Here is a 14,326-nt window from a genome sequence, read left to right as displayed (position 1 = left end):
ATCAGTGTTTATAAACAGTAAATTTCTATTGAGATTTTGCAATTTAGTTGCAGTTAACTATGTCATATATGGTTTATACATAAAACCACTTACTTAACATTGTATGAAATATATCTACCAAAATTTTAAAATAGTACCAAATTATGGTCTTATGTAATTAGTATACCAGAGCTTTCGCGGACTATTTCTTTAAACTCATTCTTTGTGCTTGTCTCTAAACATGAAAGTTCTACATTTCCTGATCATCGGAATTGCTTTTCTTGTGAAAATGGCATTCATCAACATCTTGTTTTCAACAAGGGAAAAACAGATATCTTAAATTTTTGTTTAAGAACAAACTCTACATGTCACAAGGTTGACTTAAAAGGTAACATTCTACTTTTTGCTTAATTTATTTTAATAATGAATGTTGGTAATTTAATAAAATCAATAGATATAGTAGTCTAGGAACATTTTCCTTATTATTTTGTTCATCATAGAACCAGATCAATATGAGTAGTTGATTGAAAACATATAATTCTCTTACAAATAATATTTAATCAATAGATAATGGTGTTGTATTTTTATAAGCAAATAAAGTCAATATGGGTCTCTATAAAACTTATTATGAAGTAAATGAGTATTTTAAAGTCACATAGAGTAAGTTTTAGTGATGAAAGTATGATGACTGTTTCATTTGCCTTCATATACAACTAAACAACTCCCTATAATATTCATATTGGATGTGAAGTTTATGTGAGATGAATCCTAAGCCTAACAATCCACTGTTTTTGTTTCTGTGCTGTCATCTCTTCTAGGTCTTTTGAATTTTTCAGTTCTGATTGCTGTAAGGAAATTTAGGGTTTTTTTTTTTTTTTTTTTTTGGTTTAATCTTTAAGATCGCTATCTAGAGAGTCACACTGAAGTGCCCTGACCTGATAGTCAGATTCAATTTTCATATCTGCCACTCAATCTGTGTCACCTTGAAATGCCATCATCTCTCTGACTTTCTTTTGCTAATGTACAAGGTAGTTATTGGGTGACTTTTAAGTTTAGTACTATATTTTATAAAGCTCAGATTTTTCAGGAAATGAGTAGTTATGTCGTTGTGAAGAATTTGAGTGATACCCAAGGGCAGTATTTAAATCTGCCGAAAACCCAACTGGCCAGAAGAAGCTGAGGAAGGGTGGAGGCTTCATGCCAGTCCTACCTGTCCTGACATTATAAACTGGTCTGGCCCTCAGGAACTGTATACACACATTTCACATTAGCACTTTGGACCCACATATAATTGGTATTGTTTTACCGAGGTAGGTCACCTTTCAGCTGTGCTTGAGAAAACTGTGAACAAAAATACTTGTGTGTTACTTCAAAGACATTTAAACATGTTTTAAACTAACGTTTATTGTTTAGAGATTTATTTTGCTTACATCAAAGTTGAGCAGAACTAATAAAGACTCCAGTGTTCTCGTTGCACTCACATACACTCAGCTCCCCACTGTCAACATTTCACATCAAAAGTCTCGTTTTATTCTGGCACTAAATAATGTTGCACTGTATGAATGAGCTTCAATTTATTTAGCTTTCCAGTTATCTGTAAAAGAATATTCTTTTGTTTCCAAGGTTTCGCAGTTATGAATATAGTTTACACTAAAACCAATGAGTTATTTTTTTCTGCCACTGTGATAAATACCTTGACTAAAAGAAGGTTGGAAGAAAGAATTCATTTCAGATTATAGTTACAGGAAGTACACAGTTCCTTGCGTCAAGAAAGGAAGGCATGACAGCAGGGACACCAGTAGTCAGGGAAGCAGAATTATCACATTCCATCTACACACAGGGAGCAGAGATGAAAAACAAGATTCAAGGCCAGGATACGAAACCCCAAATTCCACTTCTACAGCTGTCCTCCCACCCACAAGGCTCTACCTTCCAAAAGTTTATAACCTTCCCAAATCAGAGAAGCAGTGTCCAAACAGGCATTAGCCTGTGGATGACAGTCCATATTTAAACCACTTGTTTCTACCAAAATACTGAGACATTCTGCATTTTAGAGGATGACAGAATTCTTTTTTTGTCAGTGTTTGGTCGCCCTTGATACTGTTTTAATTTACAGTCACCTAGAAAAATCTGATATTTAGTATTTATTGACATACAATTTACCATTGTATATTGTTGGAGTATGAGTGTGAACATTTGTGTGTGTTTGTGTGTGTGTGTGAGATACTGTGATTTTAAACTGCATCTTTGTATAAATTAGGAAAGTACTCTGATATATCCTCTTTGTGTTATTATAATGAAATGTTTATTCACATACTCGTCATTCAGTTGTTTGCTTTGATATTATAGGATTGTAAGAATTCTCACATTTTGGATAAAATTCTTTCTCAGATATCTTTTCCCAAACATTTTTCCCAAACATTTACTCACTTCTATTATTGTACTCTGAGCACTACTTATTACAGAGAATTATGAAAAGGTTTTCAGCAGTAGTGTTTTTCAGTCTTGGAATATATTATTGAAGGTATATGTGGACTTTTCAATGCACAATGCCTATCTTTTATTCTAACAAATTATATATTTTTATATTTGATTCATTCTAAGAGACAATCATAGGACTATCATTGACATTTTGCTGTGCTTATAGCTTTCCTGATATTCTTTTAGAAGCATATTTCTCATCATCTCATTTCTCATGATATTCATAAGTTTTATTAATTAGAACAGGTTGAGGGATATTTCCTACATGCTTCATGTATTTGCCAAGTTTTATAAGTATTTTGTAATGACAGGCAGCACTTGGCAGCTATAGCCTAGAATCTATACCAGAGAACTCTTGGTTAAACTCTTTAGTATTTTACATAATCTGTCATATAATAGAGGAAGGAAAATAAGAGTTGAGGTATATTTTACACAATCTGTCATATAATAGAGGAAAGAATATAAGAGTTGAATAGTTTAGGCACTATCTGAGACAAATATTAGTTGGTGTGCTTTAAAGTGAAAGCAATTTGGTCAAAAAATCCTTAAAATATTTTGAATCCACAGAATATCTTGCCCAGTGCTTTTGCCATGCTGGCTTCATGTCAGTCACATACAGAGTCTGATGTGAGGGAATGACAAATGCTGTTGCCTGAATTTTAGTTCAGTGTCTAATTGGTTGAGGTCGGACTACAGGCTGATATTTTTAAAGAATGGAAGATGATTCCAGTCTGCAGCCCAGTGAAAACCGATGATCTAAATCAGGAGACTTGGGTCAGACATAATGAGGTGGTGACTCATACTGTCTTGCTCATCCATGTCTTGGTATAGCAGATGTCCCTGCCACACTTTCTTCTTTGCCTCTCACTGCTGCTGTTTTATCTAGTTGACAACCTTTGCCCAATCTCAGCACAATTTGGACTGCAAAGGTAAAACATGGAAATAAGCAAACACATTTTTATAAAATAAGATTTATAAGTAAAATATTTTTAACCACTTGACTTTGGTTTGTGAAAAATATAATCAGTTAATACTTAATGTATTTATTAATGTCTTGTTAAATATGTGTTTTCAGCAACAGAATCTTCAAACACAGACTTTGTTAACACTGTGGAGTTGGGTATTCATTCTGATGAGTTCCAAAACCTAGAAGAAACCATCTCTTTTGAGAAAAATGTAATGGAGAAAAATATATACCCAGGAAATAACCAAAATTCTGTTGATTCCTGCATGCCAATTGCAAGCAAGCGTTCCTTGTCAACCATAAATTTAACTACATCTTTCATGGATGAGAATTTATCTCTAGACATCATCAGGTCGTTGGAATGCAGCAATCTAAATGAGAGGCCAAACTTGGAAGATTCAAGCACTACAAAGCCACCACTGGTAAAAACCTATTACATTATATATAATGATGTACTTAAGAAAATTATGTTTTGATGTAGTACATAAAAAAGGCTATCTTCTACTGTAGTTATGACACCTGCTAGGCTAGGGTCAGCTAGAAGAGGAGGAGGTCCTCACCTATCAGGAGATTAGGGAAAAGGGTATAGAGGGAGATGAGGGAGGGTAAGTGGGACTTGGAGGAGATGAGGGAAGGGGCTGCAGCAGAATACAAAGTGAAAAAATTACAATAAATAAATAAATAAATAAATAGAACCAAAACTATGCTTCCTTATAAGGTGATAGCTAAAGGTGACTCATTGGAGCAGACACTAGGGGCTTGTATAAGAAAAATTCTTAAGAGGTGAATGTCATTTTAACATGCATTTTTCTGTTACAAATGAACTAAAGAACCACCACATGGGTCTATCAAGAATAATGGTACTTTTTCAAATAAAATTTGCTTATGAATAATAGAGTGTAATGCAGTCTATAATATATAGCTATATGTATATTTATACATACATAGAATACACACATATATGTACATTCATATGTTTATTGTTGGAAGTGATTATCAGTTCAGGTGCAAAGAAAATGATCCGTCATCTATGATGTAGGTAGAGAATATCATGATTTCAAGGATATGGGTAAGTAAGAAATACTGGAGCAAGCAAAGTGGCTCATTCTTGTACTCAGCCATATTTTAAACTATTTCGGAATCTCCATTCTACATAGCAGTTGTGATTGTTGATGATAAACTCCTCAGAAATTAGGTAAATCCACCTTTTTGCATCCCTTCAATTTATTTAAAGTCAGTTTGTGCAGCTGAACTGAAACAAGAACTAAAATATGTGGGGGGATGAAACTTGAATTGATGCTAACTCTGTTTGGCACAGGCTGAATTTTTGTACTGTCTTATGAAAAAGCATGGCATCTTTGAAATATAAAATTGGAACTGAGATTTCTCCAAAATTCCAGATTCTTAAACATCTGCTCAGACACTGAGGGATAGACCTGCTACTAAGAGAAATAACCATATGTGCAACATAGTGATAGAAACAGATCTGGACAGATTTGGGCCAGGTCAATGAAATATATGACCTGAGAAATGAAACTGTGAAGCAATAATATCACACTAGTCGGCATGTACTGTCCAGTTGTATGTACCTTCTTCCCTGAAGTTTCCAAACCAAGATATTCACTAATGTTGGTCATTCCTAGTAATGCCATGATATATGTGGGGGAGGTAAATCCAAGTCCTTTCTGGAAGGAAATTTCTACAATTTACCCAGTAGTAGTTTTTGCACTCAAGATCTTACTTCAAATCAGCTTTTCTTCCTACTACCTCAGTGGAGAAAGCAGTAGATTATGGTATCTACTTTCAACAAAAAAATAAAGCAAAAATTCATTTTCCCAGATTCCACGAGGCACTGTGAAGATGGTTTGATTTATCTACTCATATATGGAGGAATGCTGTAGTTAGGGAATGTTCGTTCTTCTACAGGAGGAGAAACCGACCTGATCTATCCTCAGAATGCTCAGTGGAAAATGGCTCAGGGAGCCAACATGGATTGGTGGCTCTCTAAACATCTAAAGTATTTGTGAAGGAAAAAAAAAGCCAGTTTTTTGAGCAAAATTGTCTGGTAGCTTCTACAAATATCCACAAGACCATAGAAGGTTCACAGATGTTGAAATCTTAGACCATTCAGTTTGCTTTCTCTCTTTGTCATCTTGTCTCCATTTCCTTTTCAGAAAGGCTCTCACATGTAAGGTGAAGCTGAAAAACTAATTACTAGAAAATGTATACAAATCGTCTCTTACCATGGTTCTGTTTACAAACTGTGTCTTTATTATTCTGTTAAAGCAGTACACATTTACTAGACCCATATTTCAATTCTGAAGTTTATTTTTTTGTGGTCATGGAATATTTAGTAGGATTCACAATGGTGTCCAGTTGCTGCTGAAACCCAGATAAAGTATAAATTTGACGACTCAGGTGTATTAAACACAATTTCAAAATAAAATCCTTTTAAACTCAGGGATATGCTTATTAGGGTATAAAGCCACTGTGAACAAAAGAACATACATATTCATGAATGGAAGAAACACAGTGAAAATCAATGAATCATGGGCCTGGCCTAAAAATTATGAAAACTCAATTATAAGCTAAATTCAATGTCTTTAGAAAGAAATACTGATGATAAGAAAGATATAATACAGAAAAATAAAGTTGCATCAACACTAGAAGCTCTTTTTTATATAAAAAGATTAGTAAGACACAATTCTAGATGTATGGGCTGGGAGAAAATGTACAAAAATGAACCAAAATGAAATATAATATAATTTAAAACTTCCATTACATCAATGTGTTATTCAAATAATTTAATATTGTGAAAAGTGGCTTAGATTTTTCTGTAAATATGACTTATGAAAATTTAGTGTGAATGAATTTAAACATCTAAGGAGACACACGCCATTTGCCATGGTTTGACTGTGTCTTCCAAAGTTCCTATGTTGGGAAGTTAATCTCCAGTGCATGAAGCAGTAAGGTTAAGGGGTAGAGTGCTCAAAGTGTTGATCAGGTCATGTGTGCTCTTTCCTTATGAATGTCTTGCCTTTGTTATTGTGGAAAGACTGTTGCTGTCTGGCACAGTTTGTTACAACAGTAAGTTTGGCCACCTCTATCTCTCTTAGGTTTCCTTTCCTTCCACTTTTCTCCATGGGCTGGTAGAGCCAGGAGGACTTCAAAAGACATGCCCCCAAAATCTGAAAGGAAATTTACTTTCTTTACAAATTGCCTTGTATGTGAAATTCTATTAGGGCAACAAAATAATGAATGAAGACACAAAGAATGCATTTGAACTAACAGTAAAAGCATTCCTTTTTGTGCATACAGTTTTCCCTTCATAAAACAAAGCAAGTAAAACTTGGCTTGCAAGATTTTGCAGGTCAATTTTAATACATCATTAAATAATTTATATTCTAGTCTAATCACTAAATCTCTTGTGCAAAAAAATTCCCTAATTACATTCTGATGCCAATGTACCTCTTTTGGAGAAATTGAAAAACATTATTTTCAGCATGTAAATCCAGAAATCAGAAAATAATGAAGAACAATAGCAGTTATTTATTCGTAAGAAGTCAATCAAATAACTTTGAAAAACCCAGATGCTAAGGACATAGTAAGGAACTTAAGAAATTTAAAATATTTTCAGGAAATGATTGTTAAAGTATATCACCCATTACTCTTTTATTAGAACATTTTGAAAAAAATATGAGGTTTGTGGTAACTCTTAAAATAAATATGATATAGTTTAAGATGAATCAAAACTATACTTGTTAACAAGAACACAACTCAAACTATGTTGAAATTTAATTATGAAAAAATTCATATCGGAAAACATGATATTCTTGTTTTCTTTGCAGATATTTAAGATCTGTATTTACACAGATGCACACTATGAGAAGAATAAATAATAAAAGCATGCATTGTTGAGTTTATCAATAACAAAATGCAGCATGATTAGCTCAATGTAAAAGTTCTCAATGGCGTTTTATTTTTTATTTATTTATTTCTTTTGGTCTACAAATCTTTATTTTAAATTAAACTACTTAGATTAACTTCTGTGTTCAAGTTAGGTACTACATATATCTGAGGTTTAAAGAGTTCAAAAATTTTAAATGAAACCTTTAAAGGTTAATTATATTTTTTATTCCTCTTATTACTACTGTTAAAAATGTGTGCTTTTCTTCTTTTCTTTTTAAAGATTTTATTGAAAATAGATTCCTCTTTCATACAATATGTCCCAGCCACAGTTTTTCTCCTTCCAATCCTCCCAGTATACCTGTCTTTCTCTCCCGCAGATCCACTCCCCCTCCTTTTACTCTTCAGAAAAGAGCCAGGCCTCTCAAGAGACAACAGCTAAGCAAAAGAAGATACAATAAGACAAGCAGAAACTTTCTTATCAAGGCTGGATGAGGCCACCCAATAGGAGGAAAAGAGTCTCAAGAGCAGGCAAATGATCCAGAGAAACACCCTCATCCATTATTAGGAGCCCCACAAGAACACCTGGCGCAGTCATCAGAGAGACTTCCTCCAGCAGCAGACAGGAGTGTGCTCAGAGACCAAAGCCAGACATGTAGCAAGCGTTTAACTTGTAGGTCTCCATTGGGCCCTGCCTCTTGCAGAGCTGGCAACCCTGCAGAGGATGTGGAGGAAAGATTGTAGGAGTCAGAGAGAATGAAAAATATCAAATCAAGAAAGCAGGGCTCCCATGGGCTCCCAGAGATTGAAATGGCAAGCAAGGGCCTGCATCCAGTCATCTGTGTACACGTGTGTTTTTCTTAAAAGCGGCAACATTAGTCATCACAGAGCAAAAGCATCTTATACCTAATTGCTCAGGAAGTCATTATAGAATTTCATGAAAATATGTTCAACAGACTTACAGACAGTATCTGAAATTTTTTTAGTGTTATCGGTCTGTTTGTTTCAAAGAATCTATTTTGATCTGAGCACAGTATAAACTAATCGTCCTTTAGCAAGTTTCAAGTAGGCAGTGACGAGCAACAATCGTCTGAGAATAGTCTAAGCCAATGTCATGAAGAGCATAGTGCTCATTTGTGGAACACTAGGTTTTTGACCTCATATTTTCAAGGCGAATTAAGTGACCTTTATCTCTAGAAGTTCATCAGTAAAGCAACATGGACTGCACTCCACGGTGGAATAAAACTGTGAATTGTTTCACAGAAAATGTCTTCTGCTAATAGTAGTTTCAACATGAGAGGCAAGACATTAAGAGAGTGCCTTCATTCAGCAGTTGGCTAAGCTAGTCTCTGGGGTAAGTTGGATTGTAAGTAGGAAGAACTTGCCTAACAGAAAGGCACCACCAAGGAGTCTATTCAACAATGAGACTGTTTTAGATTAAACGTCAGAAGAGTGGGTGTTTCACAGTCTGAAGAATGAATTCTTGCTTTCAGATACTCACGGAGTTGAATTCACTCTTTCTTCATCCCTAATGAAAATATCTGAACTGATTGTAATTTCCCCTTTACAAAATGAAAGTAATTACCTTACCAGAAATCATGTGGAAATCTGTTATGTTCAAGAGTAAAATTAAAGTTCAAGAATCAGGGGTAATTTTGGCTATGATGTTTCCTGATATCTAAATTGAGTGTAAAGTTGTTCTTTTTGGACTTCTGTCTTTGTAAAGTATTAACTTCCTACTGAATTATGCACTATTTTTTTGGGCTATACTGGGGATAAAAATAGACTAGTTGGAGGTTCTTAGTTGTTCTGGTTCTAAAATTGTCCATAGTAAACTGTTTTAGTTTCGCAAAAAAAAACAGTACAAAACAAAATATCACTATTATAAATTGCCAAACCTATACTCAGAGTTTAAAAACATTTTTTTAGAATAGTAATGGCATGATCCATACATATTAGAGCTCATCAATATCAGGGACAATTATGAATAATGTCCTGGAGAGTGGACTAGGATTTCTGAATGATTTATGTTACTGGTTGCCAGCATCATTTTAGGATGATTAAAGGTAACCTGTATATTTGTTTGGCTTTATAGGAATCATTGTGTGGTATTTACTTTTTTGGATCAAAGTACGTTTGAGCATTAATTACATTGATTCTGAATTGTTAATACTGATAATCACTCTCCCTGAATCTTGAATCAATCTTGAGGTCTTATGTATGAATTACTTGTTTCCCCCTAGGATTCATATTTTAAGTAAAGGGCCTAGCTAGCTAGCTTAGATACCCTGCAGGGTAGCATCTTTCAGAGGCCCTCTGTGGTAGGCTCCTGTTCTGTTCTGTTTCCTCCCTCTTCATTTTCTTAAGTAATGATTGATGGAGGAAGGCCCAGTCCATTTTGTGTGGTGTCATCCCTGGGCTAGTGGTCCTGGGTTTTATTTATTTATTTATTTATTTATTTATTTATTTATTTATTTATTCTTTTATTTATTATATTTTTTTATTACTAATTACATTTTATTAACTCTGTATCCCAGCTGTATCCTGCTCCCTTATTCCCTTCCAAACCCTTCCTCCCTCCCTCCCTCCCTGCCCCTTGAATCTGACCCTGTTTTATCAAGTATCTTCAGCACTGGCTGCAAAGTCCTCCTCTGTGGCCTAGCAGGACTGTTCCTCCCTTGCGGGGTGGGGAGGTCAAAGAGCCTGCCACTGAGTTCCTGTCAGAAATAGTCCCTGTTCCCCTTACTATGGGAAAACAATTGGTTACTGAGATACCACGGGCTACATCCGAGCAGAGGTTCTAGGTTATATCCATACATGGTTCTTGGTGGAATGTCAGTCTCAGAAAAGACCCTGTGCCCAGATATATTTGGTCCTATGGAGCTCCTATCCTTTCCACATCATACTAACTCTCCTTCTTTCATATGATTCCCTCACTCTGCCACAGGTTTGGTTATGATTCTTAGTATCTGCTTTGATACACTGCTAGGTAGAGTCTTTCAGGGGTCCTCTGCAGTAGGCTCCTGTCCTGTTACGGTTTTCTCCTAAGTCCAATACACATCCCATTTGTCTTTCTAAGTGAAGATTGATCATCTTACCCCGGGTTGGCACAAGAGACTACTTCTTAACAGAACACCAACAGCACAGGCTCTAAGAGCAACAATCAATAAATAGGACCTCATGAAACTGAAAAGCTTCTGTAAAGCAAAGGGCACTGTTGTCAGAATAAAACGACAGCCTACAGACTGGGAAATGATCTTTACCAACTCTATATCTGACAGAAGGCTGATATCCAGCATATATAAAGAACTACAGAAGTTAAAAAGCAATAAATGAAATAACCCAATTAAAAAATGGGGTACGGAGCTAAACAGAGAATTCTCTGTAGAGGAATATAGAATGGCAGAGGAACACTTAAAGCGATGGTCAACATCCTTAGCCATCAGGGAGATGCAAATCAAAACGAACCTGAGATTTCACCTTACACCCATCAGAATGGCTAAGATGAATAACACAAGTGACAACACATGCTGGAGAGGTTGTGGAGAAAGGGGAACCCTCCTCCACTGCTGGTGGGAATGTAAACTGGTACAACCACTTTGGAAGTCAATCTGGCACTTTCTCAGACAATTAGGAATAGTGCTTCCTCAAGACCCAGCTATATACCACTGCTAGGCATATACCCAAAATTTGCTCAAGTACACAACCAGGACATTTGCTCAACCATGTTTGTAGCAGCTTTATTTGTAATAGCCAGAACCTGGAAACAATTCAGATGTCCCTTAACGAAGGAATGGATACAGAAAATGTGGTATTTTTACACAATGGAATATTACTCAGCAATCAAAAATGAGGAAATCATGAAATTTGCAGGCAAATGGTGGGATCTAGAAAAGATCATTCTGAATGAGGTATCCCAGAAGGAGAAAGACACACATGGTATATATTCACTCAAATAGTCTTATAAGATATGATAAATATAATGAAATCTATACACCTAAAGAAGATAAACAAGAAAGAGGTCCTGGGTTTTATAAGAAAGCAGGTTGATCAAACTGTGATGAGCAAGAAAGCAATACTCCTCCATGGCCTCTGCATGAGCTCCTGCTTCCTGGTTTCTGCCCTGTTTTAGTTTCTGTCCTGAATTCCTTGATGGTGACCCTTGATGAGGAAGTGTAAGCCAAATAAACCCTTTCCTCCCCAAGTTGTTTTTGGACATGGTGTTTTGTCACAGCAAGAGAAATCCTAACTTAGAATCTTTGTAACTCAGATTGCCCTTGAACTCATAGATATCCTGCTGTTCCACTCTTTCCTATGTGTCAGGAATATAAGTACAAGCCAACATGTCTAGAACATGTTTTGTTTTGTCTTTTAATCACAATCATAATCTGAACAATAGTGAGTTAGGTGGCAGAATAAGTATAGGTACTAACTCTAAAAGACACACGGTCAAGATTTGCTAGGTTATAACTACATTAACATCAAAAGTTATTTCTCTTCCTCTTTCCTCAATTTCCAATGTGTTTGCTTTAGGCTGTGTATCTATTTGGGTAACTTGGATTTCATCCACGTTCATCATCACATCAGATTTATTCTCATTGGCATTTTACTTCATCTTTTAAACTTTTTTTTTTTAATAAACACAAACACTAGTTCAGAAACATATGTCAGAGTTTCCTCACTCTAGCCTAATTCATGTGAAAAAGGTGCTAGCGCAGTGGTTCTCAGCCTGTGGGTTGCAACCCCTCTGGGAATGGAGAGGCCCTTTCACAGGGGTAGCATATCAGATATCCTGCATGTCAGACATGCAGTGTGATGTATAACAACAGCAAGTTGTGAAGTAGCAATGAAAATAATTTTATGGTTAGGAGCCAGCACAACCTGAGGGTCACAGCATTCTGGAGGTTGAAAGCCACTCTACTGAGGGAAGAAGAAATTGAATACAGAAAAAAATTACTTCACTTTGTAAATTTTCAACCTTCTTGGGTTAATAACAACTTCCGGTTTATAGTAACAGTGTTGCATTTATTGGATCTAAATATTGGATCATTTTGTCTCCCTATTACACCCTAAAAGTTATCACAACAGAGTTGGTGTCAAGGTCATAGTAAATTACTCAGTGAATGTATGAATGACTTTGCCAGCTAGAAATAAACAAACATTAAATGTTGTTTTGTAGTTATTACAAGAAATAGCCCTCAGAAAAAAACCTATAAATGAGCCATATCAAGGACTTGAGAAGTTCTTTACTCCCGATAAAAATGAAAGACTCGACTCTCTTCCTTCATCAAGCATAGAATGCTGCGATTCCTGTTCCGGGATAACAGTCACAGGTAAATTCTGATCAGAAGTCATGACCTTTGGGACTCTCCAGTCAAATCCTCACTCAATTAAAAAAAAAAAACAAAAAACAAAAACTACCACCATATAATAGCATAGTAGGCAACTATATTCCATGACTAAAACCTTTTCTTTGTTTTTTTCTGAAAGTATTGATGTTGTGTATGCTGTCATATTTGAGGATATCAGAAATTAGGAAAAGACAATAAGAATATCGGTGGAAGATCGTGTTAAGAATGTTAAATCAGCACTCATTTCATATCCCAAAGCAGCAAATCTCTTAGAATCACTTCAGCTAAACATTATCTTTAAATTTTGTCTTAAAAACAAATCATAAAAATATCAGGATCTCCTAAATTTTTAACAGTAATATGTAATTTCAGTGTCTTTCTGAAATATTTGTATCGTCTTTAATTGTGTTAAGAAAAGAAATAAATTTACTTTTGACTGTTGTTAAGTGTGTGACTCAGTGGCACTTTTTACTTTCATAATGATAAATAACATTGGTAGTGCCACTTGTCTCTAGAACACATTTTACCTTGTTAGATCAAAATTCTATTCTCATTAAACATAATTCATTATCCTCTCATTAACCCCCAGCATTCTTCTGCCTCTTTGTATAATTTCTCTTATTCTAATTAACTGATTCATAAAGTGGACCAGCATATTTAATTTAGCTTAGTGTCCCAAGTTTTATCATGTGCAAGAAAGAATGTTTTTAAAATGAAGTATAAAAAAAGTAAGACTAGAATATGAGTCACTATAGGTTCATTTTTTTTTTCTTTTATGCATGCCCCAAACTTCCAAAACTCCAGGGGACTGAGTTTGAAAATCGCTGTTTAAAAATTGTGTTTATAAAGGAAACCAATCCTTTCTTCTTAAGGCTGATAATATGCCACTGTATGAACGTATCATCAATGAATCTCCCGCCCTAACATGAGTGACTGTATACAATTGCTGAATTGGAAGATTAAGGCAGATCAGCAATCTGGGAACTCCCTCTTGGCTTCCGGACCTGTCAGTGTCCTCCAGAAGTGTACTGTTTCTGTAATCTTGGGAAGGAGTCCTCAGGAATCTTGTAAATTTCAGTTTTCCCAGATATGTGAACTTTTTGTTATTCATTTTTTTTCACTTCCTAATTTTTGTGAGCTTCCCCACGTCTTTGTAGAGAGAGTTCTCCAAATAAAAGTATTGGAATTGATTATTCTTTTTATTTTTCCTTTTTTATTCGTATGAGCATGCATGTGTGAGCATGTACACAGTTGCATTGAGTGTAGGCAAAAGCAGGTATCTGTGTGCATATGGAAACCAAGGTCATCGTTTGGTGTTTTCTCTATTTGTTGTCCATCTTCTTTCTTTTATAGCAAGACTGTGGAGCTCTCTGAATCACTAGACTATCTGGTTTTTGAACTCCAGGGATCACCCTGTCTCCACTATGGACTGATGGTTTTAGTGGCCTCTGACACACTTGGCTTTTTATACAAGAGCTAGGGGTCCAAACCCAGGCCCCTAGCCTTTAGTGACAGGCACTTTGCTGACTATCCCTGACTATCCCATCACTTTATGTTTAGTTTTATTTATAAAACACATCACGTCAAGGACTTTGTACGGAGATTTTTTTTCCCCGATTCAGTAGTTTTACATTATATCATATTT

At 35.4% G+C, this 14,326-nt stretch overlaps 1 protein-coding gene across 1 annotated transcript in view; it reads left to right on the top strand.

Moving 5' to 3' along the window:
* The window catches only part of Zbbx (zinc finger B-box domain containing), a 104,094-nt gene that overhangs the window by 65,111 nt on the left and 24,657 nt on the right, over positions 1-14,326 (top strand). The window contains exons 14-16 of the mRNA XM_055596637.1: positions 228-367; positions 3,536-3,846; positions 12,510-12,663. Of these exons, the coding sequence (XP_055452612.1) occupies positions 228-367; positions 3,536-3,846; positions 12,510-12,663 (605 nt within the window). The remainder of the gene's footprint in view (positions 1-227; positions 368-3,535; positions 3,847-12,509; positions 12,664-14,326) is intronic.

The sequence above is a fragment of the Psammomys obesus genome, unplaced genomic scaffold (genome assembly GCF_907164565.1).
Source record: "Psammomys obesus unplaced genomic scaffold, mPsaObe1.curated_primary_1811, whole genome shotgun sequence".
Classification (NCBI taxonomy): domain Eukaryota; kingdom Metazoa; phylum Chordata; class Mammalia; order Rodentia; family Muridae; genus Psammomys; species Psammomys obesus.
Note: the sequence above shows the minus strand (reverse complement) of the source record. Positions and strands in the feature narration are given on the sequence as shown.